This window comes from Echeneis naucrates, chromosome 7 (assembly GCF_900963305.1).
Source record: "Echeneis naucrates chromosome 7, fEcheNa1.1, whole genome shotgun sequence".
NCBI lineage: Eukaryota > Metazoa > Chordata > Actinopteri > Carangiformes > Echeneidae > Echeneis > Echeneis naucrates.
The window spans coordinates 5,560,261-5,575,089 of record NC_042517.1 but is presented as its reverse complement, the minus strand read 5'-3'; the positions used below and the strand labels follow the sequence as shown (position 1 = coordinate 5,575,089).

At 40.4% G+C, this 14,829-nt stretch overlaps 1 protein-coding gene across 6 annotated transcripts in view; it reads right to left on the bottom strand.

Moving 5' to 3' along the window:
* Window positions 1-14,829, bottom strand: part of LOC115045875 (microphthalmia-associated transcription factor) — a 26,028-nt gene extending 11,199 nt beyond the window's left edge. For 3 of the 6 annotated variants that reach the window (XM_029505818.1, XM_029505821.1, XM_029505824.1), the window contains exons 1-2: window positions 14,509-14,829; window positions 4,085-4,325 (exon numbers count right to left, since the gene is read on the bottom strand). In XM_029505818.1, coding sequence (XP_029361678.1) covers window positions 4,085-4,325; window positions 14,509-14,612 — 345 coding nt within the window. In that variant the 5' untranslated portion in view covers window positions 14,613-14,829. Of the gene's footprint in view, window positions 1-4,084; window positions 4,326-8,483; window positions 8,534-14,508 lie in introns of those variants that run through there. The other 3 variants (XM_029505820.1, XM_029505822.1, XM_029505823.1) reach the window with 2 other exon arrangements.

Genomic DNA, 14,829 nt, shown 5'->3' with positions numbered 1-14,829 from the left:
AACACAACAAGGGATTTGCATTGTGAATTGCATACTTTACATGAATCAATTGGAAAATATAACTAGTCATTAGTTGCAGAGCAAAAATCATGAAGTAAATAGTAAATATCAGAATGTAATGACCCTTTATTGCAGTTTTCTGATATCAGGTAGTTTTTCCTTTACATTAATTGAGCCATTGTTTTTCCAGCTTGTTTCTGTCCTCGGGGGTTTATTATCACACATAATTAATCCCCTGAGGGCCACAGGCCTCAGTCTGGCACATCCTGGTCTTGTAAATAAATGCTACAGCTTGGTCAATGACAAACTGTTCTGATGGGGAAACAGTTATCTGTTTTGAATTTGTCCTGAGGCTTCTCATGGTAAATTTATAAAGTGGGAACATCTACGCAGCCTGAATTCCTCAATTTGAGTAAAAGCCAGCGAGCAGACAGAAGGATTACAGAAAATGCATGGCGTCATCCGCCAGGTTTTGAACTCTACTTTGTTCTATTCATTTAATATATTCTAACATCTTGTTGTTTATTAGTTTCTTTTGTAGCTATCAACAGCCACATCAGCATAACCCCTTAAGACTTAGGAACACTCAGCAGAAACACGTACAAAGCGTCCTGCTGTAGTGTGGGTGGAAAAGGGCAAGCCAAACACTGATTTCTATCTTTTTTGACTTACATCCTTTGGGCAATGATGGGCCTGTGTACCAGGATGCTTTAAAAAGAATTCCCCCACTTGCTACACAGACTGGAAGAATAGGCCACTTTGTCTAACAGTTAAGCTGCTAACATGTCTTGTTTAGCTCACAAACATCAACTGTGATGCAAATGTGAGAAGCTACATCAGAGCAACTTGTGGTCTTCTCCACCTCTGGCGAATTGTCACGCTATTATGTAAAAGCTTGGCAAATAACCAATATAATACAAACCTTGTGTCTTTACATGTGAAATGATTAGTTCGAATAAATCCTTAGAAAACAGGATTTGACAGTGTGGTTGGCAGTTTTTCACACTCACAGCTGGCTTGTAGTCACAGAGACCACAATTTTTATTATTATTATTATTATTATTGGGTGTCACAATCTCAATTGTAAATTGTAAAAATTATTTGAAAAGACACAACAAATTTTAACCTTCAAAACCAAAAGTGGAAACGAGGGTGTCGCCATAACCCCAAATATAAGCATCCCCCAATATCACACCCCAGATGTGTGTCAAGAGGCGAGGAAACACACGCACGCTGAAGTGCGGCGAAGTGCACATTACCTCCTCAAACTGGAATGTGCAGCCATTTCAAAGACACTGTGACAACCACTGATATAGAAGAGACATGAACTGGACCCCAGGACCCCCCCCCCCCCCATCGGAAATCACCAGTGTGAAAATGCTTTGTTTTCCTTTGAGTTATGTTGACAATGTTGGCATTGTGGACAAGAAAGCTACAATCTGTAAGCTCATTCCCCACAGGGAACATGACAAACATGGCAGAACATCCTGAAAGGCGCCACAAAGAAGTAAATTTAACCATTAAAACAAAACCGTCAACACATTTAACTCTTCAGTCCTCATTTCAGGCTAAACTCACTCATGACCCCATGCAGACAATCTTATGAAATAAGAACTAAAAAAAAGTAATGAGTTGGAACGACCTCCATTAGACGAGACTGGTCTAAAAGTGGCCCAGCCCTCTGTGCTAAAAGGACAAAAAACTGACTGAGAAGAAACAAATCGTGACCTTAAAAACCCATCAAAAATTAAATTGAATTGATGATTTGGAGAATTATGGAGTCCCTATTATTCGGCAGTGTTGACATAAATGCACTGTACAATTTACAATTAGTTGTATGAAAATGCAGTACAGTACAAATCAAATCATTTTTGCACCACAATATCTCAAAATGTGTAGCTTATTCTTGTGTTTGAGATCTGAAACTATTGTTCAGTGTTTTGCTGAATTAAACAACAAAATTCAAAACTGAAATAAGAAATCTTTATGCACTTTCTGATGCATACTGGTCACGAGATACTCTGACTCTATAATCCAAAAGAAACGTACACTTTGTACATGGTAGATGAGCACTTTGTTCTTTTCATAGGACCATAAATCCTTTGAGAAGAAAAAAAAAAAATCTAGAAATAATTTTTTTGACCCTTTTAGGAAGTTGTCCTACAGAAATTTCAAAGCAGTGTTTTTTTTTCTTTTCTCTTAAATATGCCATGGAATGAAAGCAGCAGGAGCTAATTATGAGCATTCTTTACTGAATTAGCGTTCGGTGTGTGGTAAGGCTGTGCTCGCCTTTGTCTTGATCCCTAAACTGATCCTTTACTTATTACCCAGAAGGTCAGAGGTCACTTGGTTAATTAAGGGTCCAATCAGTCTTTAGATAAACTCATCTGAGCTTAATGTTTGCACTTTTTGAGGTCCAGCAGCTCTGCCTGGTACCCCTGAGCTTTGTGTGGACTCTGTTAATCTACCCACAGACAGGGGAGCAGGTTAACCCAGCTCAACAGCGCCAAGCTGGAACGGCCTTTTCATTGGAGGACTTCAGTCAATGAAGAATGTCTGTAAGCTCTCGCCAAAGCAGAGAAATTACTCTAACTTGATGTATTGTACGCAGGGCAAGGGTTCAGGGTAGGGGCGCCCTAAACCTCTAAAAGACCAGCAGATTACAGAGAGCAACTAATGTTTATGCTGCATGAGGAAGGCAATGTTTTCAATGGATATACTGTATGTGTCTTTCGCCGCTGGCCCCTGCCACACATATCCAGGGTGATGAAAGAACGGCTGAGCAAGTAACCATGAAATCTCTGAATGCGTTGTGGATGGATTTAATTCAACAAAGCTTACTCAGTAGCTCACTGCGTATCAGTATCCGTAAGTTATACAATTAAAACTGACATATTCTCTGGTTAAACTTTCCATTTGAGGACTCTAAATAACTGCTTGTGATCTGTTGTCCACACAACCTATATACATCATTTTACTGCAGTAACATCTCAAACATCATTACTTTTTATTTCCTCCATAGCCCATATTAAGTTGTAAAAACATTTAATGTTGTAACCAAATCAGAATTATTTTGTTAATGTTCTGGAAAAGTCAAGTGCACAAACACTATGTACTTTGTTCCCTTACACACAGAAATATAAATATTATTTCAAAACAGTTGCATCTATGATTGCAAAGTGTTTGCATAAAGACTGGAAAAACATGCCATTGACTGAGGCAAAAGCTGTCCTGATGTCTCTATAGGCAAAACACAAACATTTCCAACACAAGGAAATGTAAAGATACACATTAAGCTCCATAATCATGCGAGAGCGGCATTTACCCCAACAGAAAAAAATAAAACAAAAACCCAAAACAAAACAAAAAACTGAACTGACAACTCGTGTTGACACAGGAAAACATTTTTGGTACTTTCAAATGAAAATATACAAGGGGAAAAAAAAAAAGCAAATGAAACTACAAAATAACAATAACAGAGACATTTCCAATCACTGATCAGCAAGCTCAGCACTGCACAACACAGCTCAATGCATTTCTATTGCAATTTCATTACAACATGACAAGCTTTCCAAAAACACACGCAGAGGACAAACAGGAAAAACTCACCAAAGAGCCTTGTTAAAATACACCTTCGTATACAACGATCTCTACTCCTACAGAAAATCGTAACAGTCTCCTGTCCCTTGGACTGCCAGGGAATCAAAGCTATGAAAAGATGTGAATGTAGCTGAGCAAATAGGATTAAAGATGGCTAAATCCAAATGGCTGGAAGCACAGCATGCATTAAAGAGGAATTCTCTCAGGAAAGATAATCCCCATATACGCATTTTAACACACTTCACTCACTCTGTTTTTTTACACACAGTCATAGTAAAACCATGGATGCCTGACTGTCCATACAAGTCAATAAACTATAAATACAGCCACGCCTGGGCCACTCAGACTGCAGCAATGACACATGCAACTTCTAATTTCAGAGGTGGAAACTTTATATATGCACTTCAATAATTCTGAAACCTCGGCAATCACTCATGAAGCCACAATTGAGTGCCAGTAAAGAAACAGACGTGGTGTTGCTCACCTTCAGCACCTCCATTGGGACTTGTGCAGCAGGGGGTAAACTGACAGGCACGCTGACGTTGATGGCCGGCGTCTGGGCCGCTGTGGTTTGTGGGTACTGGGAAGCCTGCTGCCGCTGCTGCTCACGCCGCTCCTGCTCCTGAAGCTGCTCCCGCATCAGCTGTTGCCGCAGCAGGATGCGCGATGTCATAGCAGAGGAGCTCAGCGGGGGCTTGGAGGAGCCATGCTGGTCTGATGGGCTGCTGGTGAGAGGAGAAAGATGCCAGGTGAATGAGCAGAGACCGACAAGGTGGGAAGGTTGAGGAGAGGAGAGGAAAGAAATGGTTGGGGGGAGGGGGGGCGCGCGTCGAGACCGGTAAAGGTGAAAGGCAGATTGGCGAAAAAGAAAGTGACTAAAAACAGAGAGAGAATGGGCAGAGATCAGACAAGCAAAGAGAGGTCAAGCAAAAGAGACAAGAATTAGAAGAACAGCTGGATGAAGATGGAGGGCAAAACAGATGGAAGAAAAAGTTAATATGACGAAAGGAAACTGCAAGGATGACTGAAGGTGCAGAGATCAAAAGAAAAAATCACAACTGTTAGGCTTTAAATTCATTAACTGGCCCAGAGTGAACTTATTGGCAATGCGTTTGATCTTCTTGTAATAATTTCAGCCATTTTCAAGCGTGCAGCTCCCTTTTTTCTGGTCATTTCTGACACTAAATAAAATGTCACAGTCAGACAAATAGTAGAGGAAAAGCTGCTGCAGTCCTCACAGTGTTTTTTTTTTGCACGACACACAGAAAGAGGAACAATTTTGCTTCAGTTTTCCCACTCTTAAATTTAGACGGCTTCTCCCCAGACTGAGCCCTCGGTTCCTAAAATAGAGAGACTCTGCTGAAGCAGAAGTTGTCGGGATGGAGCCTTCATCAAGTGAGTGATCCTTTTGATAAGACTCAGTAAAACGTCTGGCCAATCCAGCTGTGCAGTAATCGCACTAATTAGCCAGCAGAGTCAAACACAGCTTTGGTCTACAGCGTTTTCAGTGGGTGTTGAGCCCTCAACATACCATAATACCCCCCCCCAGCACTACAAATAATCTCATAGTCTGACACCACTCCCATTGAACCCTGCAGAAGAGCAAAATCATACTATATCATAAAAAATCTATGGAATTAATTAATTATTACTGTATCACAACTGTCAATTAAGAGAAGACTCTCCATTTCATTTCTCAGGATGAAAACAAGCAGTTCTTTTCATTTCTGAAGAAAAATAGCAGATTTCTGATCCTGGATTACTTAATTAATGACTACATTTGATAACAGAACAAAGAATGTAGCTCTTTCTCTGAAAGTACTGCAGCCTTTTGGGTCTTTCAGTCCGACTGCATTTTTTGGGCGAAGTTCCTTTGTACTTCACCCAAAACACAGAATCAGGTTTAGTGTTCATATGCATAATTCCATTGACTGTGTGACTTTGGGGTGATTGTGTTTCCCTTCATTCCACCAATTTCAAACAAAAGTCATTGGATTTAATGCTAAAAGCGCTTGTGTTAATGTTTCATTTTCACTGCCAAATCTGAACCCCCTGATTTTTCTTCTTTTCCTCTAATCTGCCACACTGTTTTGGATTCAAGTTTCAAGACAAGAGTGTTTTCATTTCCTTTTCTTTTCTCCAGTTACATAAATAAGAACGGAAGAAGTGCAGTGACTTACTTGCTCGTGCACAACCGACATGGTTGTAAAATAGTAAATACCAGAACATGCCAATGGTATAAAGCCCCAACTTCACCGGCTGCAACGTGAAGATGATGTGTACAGATGACAGGGTCACGTGCTGTTCCACCGATCAACATTTGGAGGCAGCAACGCACCAACAAACAAAACAATCTGCCAAATGCTAGCAAGTAAACATGGAGGTAAACAAGGCAGAATCGGAAAAATTAAAGACAAATAATATAGAATGTGTTTTGTTCAGAAACATTGAAGATAAACACAACTTCTGTTTACACAAAAGGCTTCACATTAAGCGTCAGTGTCGTGTTTATTGGTGTGCTGTTGTGCAGGTAAATCAAGTTCAGAAAAAACAAAAAACAAAAATAAGTTCCCTTTAAAATCATGCGTCAATTTCTTTGTAGTTATTTTTGATTGTAATTAAAAAGTACAGCTGAACAACCTAGAAATATCTCTCCCCACCCTCCAACATCACAGCTTTAACTTTAATAGCTTTGGCAGTGACTCCTCTGATCCAAACTTCTTCGCACCCTTCCAGGCAATCAGAGCAAAAACACATTTGTTATCACCTCAAACACAACAACCTGAAAGTGTATCAGCACTTCTAGGATTAAGAGAGGATCCACCAGTTTCTGTCCTCAGCAGTCGAACCAGCAGTGCCAAAAAAGAAAGGAGAAAAAAAAAAAAAAAAAAACACAAAGCACACACCTGCACTGGTTTGTGGGAACAAATGCGGAAAAGATGACTGAACATTTGTATCTGGTCTAATTAAAAAATCTCATCAGCACCTCATCATGGTGAGAAAACCGAAGATGACAGTGTGTTATGTTTTAAATTACAAAGATATTTATGCTCTAAATTTAATTCAACTTCTTGCGAAGAAATCACAGAAGAATATAAATGTGTGTGCGTGCAGTAAAAACAAAAAATATAATATAATGCTACATATTAACTACAAGTTAAGGATTCATCCTCTGGGTGAAATTAATATCTGTAAAACATTTTGTTGTAATTAATCCAATAGCTGTGAAATGTTTCACCGATAAAATGAAAAATATCAACCTCATAGTGGCACTAAAGGAAAAGTCAGGGAATGATCCAAGTGTGCAGGTTTTGTCACCCGGGCACCATGAATCTGAAATCCCTCTGATACCTTCTAAGTAAGGTCGGGCCAAAGTGGCTCCCAAAAAAAAAAACAAATAAATAAATAAATAAAAAAACTTTATATTGTAATGAGAGTAAGGAAAATTGGAGGTAATGCTTTGTAAAGCCAGGCGGACCCCAGCTGACACTGGGAGAGGCTGGAGTACGCCGGTACATTACTGACAAATAAACATTCACACGCTCACTCAGGCCAATGGCAATTTAGACTCAGCAATTCACCTAAATGTGCACAACACAAAGAAATCGTGCAAACTCCTAACAGAAAGCCCCCAGGCCCCAAGACAGTGCTAACCCCTGCTGCCACTTATACATGTGTAACAATACAACAATATATCTCTAATGAGCAATCAATATCAACAAAATCGGCCCATATCTGTATCTGTCAGGCTGTGCTTGACATGCAGACAAAATCTGAAACTAAATGTGATATTTACAATACGAGCCCCCGCTAAGGTCTGTGGTGGAAGAGTTTACATACACTTCATAATCACAGAACATTAGCTCCCACATGTTTCTAAACAGTGATGAGTGGGTTAGCTCAACTGAGAGTTGTAACACCTCATTATTTTCTTTATTACATTCCTGAATATCAGAGTGGTGTGTGTGTGTGTGTGTGTGTGTGTGTGTGTGTGTGTGTGTGTGTGTGAATGACCAGAAACCTCTCTCCAAAGCAAAGCTCAACCGCTCTCTCATTTTCTCCTCTTGGACGGCTCTGTGGCTTTTTGCCAAACAAACCACTGAAACACATAAAAAGCTCTTTTGTCCTTTTTAACTTTGTCACTGTGTGTGTGTGTGTGTGCGTACACCTCCTCTTATGTTTGTGTGTATCGCAAAGAAAAAAAAAAACAAAAAAAACAATGGCTGTACAGTCTTAAAGAGCCCCACCCACCCAACTCATGATTCCCCCGAATCTGCTCACTACACCACTCCATCATACTCCATTATTAAGAGCTGAGCCCTTAATGCAGGTTTTACTTACTGACAGCAAATACACATGGAGATGCAACGGCAAGTAACAAAATTCATTAGAGCAACTTGGGTCTGATTGGAGTAAAACCCCTGAGCTGAAATTGATATCACTCCCAATAGTACGCCTGCTGGTATAGATGGTGTATGGTAGATGGATGCCTCCCAGACTTTGTTAACCTCATGACCCTTTAAAGACCAGATAACAGCGCTGCCTAATTGGAGATGGCAGTGGGGAAAAAAAAAAAATTCAAAAAGCTTATACTAGTTTATTCAATTTGTAATCAAATCAAAAAGGTGAGCAATTAACTTAAGATTTAAATTTCTTAAAGGAATCATATTAACAGATGATCACTCTGCTTACTTGACGGCTAACTAGTTAAAGCCAACAAAACATACTGCACGAGGTGAATTCTTACAACGCTGGGATAATGTACACTTCTCGCACACTGCCCTTCATGTGTAACTTGTAGTGTTGCACACATGCATTTCCAAACTAAAATTATGCCACACTAAATGCCAACAATATCGCAGCTGCTGAGGCGCCATACTCACAGACAATCAAAGGAGCAGGGTCTGCACACTTGCACTCCAACAGCCTCCATATTTGTTTGTTTTTTCCTGAAGGTGCACCACCCGCCCTTGGAGAGCAGTGAAAGTCATGCTGGTGGTGCAGCACTGAAATTGTGTCAGAGGGGGGAGGCTCCAGGGCCCGGCTTGGAATCTCCAATCGCCACACAGAGTCCCAGATGGAGGGCCAGCCCCGTCCGGAGCAAAGGAGAGGAGAGGGCAGGCGCACACTGGAAACACACTGCCCATCAACACGCTACTTTAAAAGTACACAGATACTGTTTCACTCCAAGACATGTGCCGCCACTGTTGAGTGGACAGGCCTACGACCAAGTTTTAGCCTCTGTCCTGTGAGAACCACACACCTTCAGAACATGAACAAGTTTGATGGAATAAAGGAAGAAGCATGACTCACTCTCCAGGTTCGACAATGATCCTTTTATTGGGTGTATTTGCACGTTTTTACCTGCAGAATGTCGTGCTGAGTTTCACTTTCAGTTCCTCCCTATTCACGTTAATGAGTTTGAGATGAGTGTGAATAATGAGATAATTCTGTTCCAGTCAAACCAATTACTATCCAATTCTCAACTTCCAGGAGTGTCATTAAGAGAGTTGAGAATAGATATTTCAGTGAAGAACAAGACATTATGTGTCCAGTAAAAATTAAGAAGCAATAATAGTGTAACACAGATTTCCAAAGAAAAAAAGTGGCCTGGAGGTGCTCTTTGAGGAGCGGGGGAAAATGGAAACCATGAAGACATAGTTAAGCCTTATTTTATCAGAGAAATTCAAAATCTCATTATGATGTTTAAACTACATTTAAACGATTCCTCAAATCAGCCTGAATACACATAACAAACTTACTGCAATTTCAATTTGTGAAATAAAATCACAGAAGACATTGTGACACTGCGTCATATATCTCGAAATTAAATGTATATATCAAATGTAAAATCCCAAAAGGGATATCAACTGATATCCTGACACAAACATAACTTCTCCCAACGGAGGGAGATCCTTATACAGTTATACAGCTGCAAAGGGAGTGAAGTGCAAGAACAGCGAGCGAGGACAAGCAAGTGAGATCTCGTGTTAACAGTAAGCCGAGAAACCACACCACTCAAACACGGTCCTGCAAAACCAGCTGCCTGCCATGATCCTGTCTGCTTTTGTTTTTCTCTACCAGAGTGCAGGTGTTCTACTTGAAGAGCAGATCAGGCTGTGCTGGCAGATTGCATGACCTCCCTGCTGGAATACCGCTCAGTGATCATGACCCTACATGACAGTGCATTGATCCCTTCGGCCTCCCCCGCTGATCACAAACCCCCCCAGCGAGCTGCAGCTGGCATCGTCCTCCAGAGTCAGTTACTAGCAAGCAAGTCGGTGATAATGAGAAGTGCCTGCAAGCGTCAAGTCTTGAGCATCAATTATGTAGCTTGAAAACTGTGAGAATAGTTTTAAACTGTTTGAAAACATTGTTTTGAAAAGAGAGCCGAGAAACAGAGGGGCAGTAAGAAGTAAACTGGACAAACAACTACAACTAGCTAAAAAGTTAAACCCTGTTAAGAACTGCAGCTAAAAACCTCACGTTAAAACAAACAAGTATGACAAGTTAAATACAGACCTTCTGCACAGGTTATGGACAACAGATGGCAAACCAAATCAGCACAGCGTATTCTTCTGATATAGGCCAAACCACCAGTAAACCTGTATCTACAATGGAGACACAGAGTTGATTACTTGATGAGCCAATCAAGAAAATATATTTTAGTGAACGATTTATTATTAAAGGATTTTTCAGGAACAAAGATCACTTTTCCGTTTACCAGTTATGAGGATTTTTTGCTTTTCCTTGTCCTTTAAGGGACATTTAGCTTTAGGAAATTGCACTTTTGTATAATTTTCTTACATTTTAAACAATTCATTTACAGATATGAGGTATGGATATAGTACAATTTCATATGCAAAGTCCTACCATGAAAGCATTTGGTAAGATACCATTCAGATCTCCAGCACCTAGCAATGCTGCTGTCTATAGAACATGTATAATAGGTTCTCTAATAGGAACATACCTTTGTGTTTTTACTATTATGTTTATCCAAAACATAACAGGGTAAGCTGTGAAAGCATCCAAAGAGATAATCAGGTTCTGCGCTTGGTATTTCCAGGAAGCAAAGTCTGGTTGGAATAAACTTGAACTTGCTGGCTCTTATTTCTATAATTAGGTTTGTGGACCCTTTGTAATTCCATTCACTTGATTTCAGCAGGACAGCCTGCTCTGGCTGCTGCTGCTCCCTCTGTGCTTAAACAAGGAGAAAGCATGCAAGGACATTGAAGAGCGGGTTTTCATACACTTTCCTACAGTAGGTCAAGTGAGGTTTTCAAGTTCTTGCTAATAAGAATCAATGAACACTACAAAGAAGTTTTCCATGTTGGTGACAGTAACAGAAAACAGACACTGTTGCACTGTAAAGTTATTCACTGCTGAAAAAAAGGACAAGTTCTTCAAAACTTTCCTCGACCTTTCCCTACAAAAGAAAATGTAATGATGCTCTTGGCTACGGCTCAAGGAGTTATGGTGAGAGCAAAGGTCTCCCACACTGTATATTCAAGAGCATATTAGAGCTGGAAATTAATCAGAAGCAAAAATGACAAAGATTTCTCAGTTCGAGCTCCGTGACTGTGAGGATTTCTCGTGTTTTGCTTTTTTTTTTTTTTTGTCTCACATTAAAGTTATCTCAGTGTCTTTGGGCTTCTAGTCAGTCAATACGAGCAGTTTGAAGACCTGTCATTAGGATCTGGGATATTTTTCACCATTTAGTGACATTTCACAGACCAAACAGTGCACAGTAGTGTACTCACTACACATACACGCCTGAAATGTTGAATAAACTTTGTTGAGCTATTCTTATGTCTCGTTTGACTCTTCAGTGTTGCATCCCTTGAGTCGGGGTCGATCACACATGTAAGGAACCATTCTGCAGCCTAAATGATCATAAAATTATATGATAACGTAATACAGTTATTTGTATCCCTACAATGTTTTATACTCGGGCAGATTATAAAGCTGCTGTTTCTGTGCCGCGTACGTATTCAGTGTATCAATGACTTGCTTAGAGTGAGGTGTCCTGCTGGTCACCAACAGACAGTGAAACTCATGAGACAAAACAAAAAAATAAAAATTTTGCGGGGACTTTCCTCGACAGCAGTGTAAAGCAGTGAAGTGTTTTAGAAAGCAACAGCAGAAGGTCAGATGTGGCCAACGATCATGACAGCAGGACAAGTCGTTCTAGCCATATTTGTGTGTAGTCACAACACCTGTCTGTGTCATTTAGGCCCTCAGTCCGTCTTAGATCATGGTCTTAGGTCACAGATGAAAACTCTTCGGCCTCTCTGGCATCCCTCTCTGGGACTACCCCTGGGAACAAGCTGCTCCGAACACTAACTGTCATGGTCATCAACTTCTGACTAAGCACTCTGTGTGCTTTTACTTCTTCTTTTTTTTTTTTCACATGCGAAACACCTACTCCATAATTTTATTAATTCTTCCATCGCATACAGTTTTTATTAGCACCACTGACACGAGGCTATACTCGATCTGCAGCACACCATAAATACAAAGCCTTAAAAATGACAATAATAATCATCATTATCATAAATTAGATATTGCAGCACGTCTGATATTCTGATGACACTGTGTCAGCCATATTGAAATATTCAGGTGTAGTTTCAAGCTATTTTTCTTCATGAAATGTAAAATTTCACTGAGTGTCCAACCCCACAATCCAAGAGCATCAATTAGAGCAAAGCACCCGAACTGGGCTGCATCAATTCAAATGTAAATAGAAAACAGTTAAATGCTAAAAACTGGCACCGCATCTCAGTTTATTTGTTCAAGGATTTCCAAAGTTATAATTATATGTGTTCTTTAGGCACTGGCCTTTGTATTCTGATGGCGTTAAACCCTCTTCTAATTTTAGGTTATTATAAATGAAAAATGTTTCTGTAGAAAGAACAGTTTGAAGAATGCCCAGCTTCTGTCAACTCTGTGCAAGAGAGCATGATAATCTTTAAGGTTTTCAGCACAAGTATTTTTTGCTAATTTATATGCCAAGTTCTCCTGCAAAAAAAAAAAAAAAAAGGTCCCTCAACTCTCAGTGTCAGATACAACACATCCACTGCTATATTTATACAGCTTATTTACACTGCATAGAATACCAGTTTCACTGCCTGTCTCACATCTAAATTAGGCACAAAAAGTCTAACACATCGTCTGAAGCGGCCTGAGCGCGCTGTCAAGCTGAAATGCAGACAGCAAACAAAACAAAACAAAAAAGAATTGATTTGTGAGAGCGTTAAGACGGCATTTTGTCACACGTCAGAGTCAAATTTAGAAACAGTGGAGGCAGCCATGACAAGACGTAACGCAAGTCAATAATCAGTCATACTAACTATACATAGTTTGCACAGCGGTGTCTTACAACACAGTCATTGTGGCCGATATTATGCTGGGTCATCATCATGAGATGGGAAGAGGAAGTGGGATCACTTTAATCAAAACAACTGGTCAGACATTTTTGTGTATTGCAAAAAAAATAATATCAAATAAGAAAAATATTCAGCAATTCTCCAAACACACACAGTTAAACTCCAGAACTGCTGTCAACAACACAACACAATACTACACAACTCAGATTCATTCCATGTATAAGCAGCAGCGCATTTCGCTAATGATGACAATGGCGAAATTAGCTGAAATGAAAAAGTGCAGGACTGGGATAAAGGTTACGACCCTCTTAGGTGACAGTTTTCTTCCTGTTCTTGTGTTTTGGACGCTAATTTAGAGAAAGGGAGATAAACCACAAATCTGCAGCAGCACGTTGTGGAGTCTAGCAAACATCTGCAATAAGAGCTCTGTCTCAACACAGTGGTGTACTGTCCTCAGTGTCTCACTCTCACAATGAGGCCAGCTATTACTATCTCAGAACAACATGACTGAGCCGTGTGGATCCAAAACGCAGAAAAACAGGACTGCACTCTGCTGATAGGTGGGCCGTCATCATCCTCATCACGTTTTCACAACTATTCAGACGTGTCACACTTCAAGATATCCCCTTAAACGTTAAAATCACTCACCATCAATCATGAAGTCAATCACACTCACCACCAACCAGCTGTAGCATCATATTTAGCAGACAGATGTGTCAGCGGAATCAATCTTCTCCCAAAATGTGAATGGATAGATACTCGAGCTGTGATGTACATTCAGACCAAGGTAGCAGTTTAAAATCCAAATTAAAAAAAGTGCCAATATTACAGCAAAATAAAGGTATTTTCTCTGTTAAACTCATATCAAAGGGGGGGGTGAAAGGTCAAGTTTGAGCACACAGACCTGACATAGCACAACACCAGAAGTCTCAATCTGCCAAAACTGAAATCAGCTGTTTAGTAAGTCATCACTGCACAGTGTTTATGTTTGCGGTGTCAGATGAACTCCAAACTGCTGCTTCAGTCATTCCAGGAACATTTTTTTTTTGTTGTTGTTGTTGTTTTGTTTGGATTTCAAATGTTTATATAGAATTTGTTGCATTGGTTTGAAATGTAGCTGTATAATCAACCTTGCAGACTGATTTTTAGCTCACTCACACTTGCAACGCATCATAATGCAGGAGCTGAAGTTCAAATGACTTATGTAATACGAAAACATTCGCTCGAACAGGACATGTGTGAGGCTGAACAGCATCTCATCACACTCTGACCTCTCTGAGCTAATATTTAGAGTGGATGTTGACTACAGACTACACCCAAAGTGTTGCATAACTTCATGCCAGCGGGATAACCAGAAGGGAACTAGAGACCATCTGAATCCCCGGTCCTGAGAAAAACGGTCTGCAGCCTAATTATCACCTGAACACACACACACACTCACACACACATACAAAAAGCAGCGCTCCGGCGAGGGGAGGGGGGACAAAATGTCCACAAACACAAACACTAACACACAACTGACCTGTTTTTCAACGGTGTACTCTTCAGTTCGTAATAGGTTTTAGGTTCCTCTTGAAACTCCTCTCCGACCTCGAAGTCGGGAACAATCCCGGACTCGGACTGCATACCTGCAGACGCCAACTTTTTTTAGGGGGTGGGGGTGGGGGGGGGGTGGTGGAGGAGGAGGTGGTGGTGGTGGTGGTGGGTGAGGGAGCGTTGAATAAAGCCGAAATAAAACAAAATAAAATAAAATAACACTCACACACACGGACATGTGATATGTGAGCCGCCGTACTTCGCTCGGTAGGTACCGACCGCTGTCAACGCAGAAAAACCGCCTCCG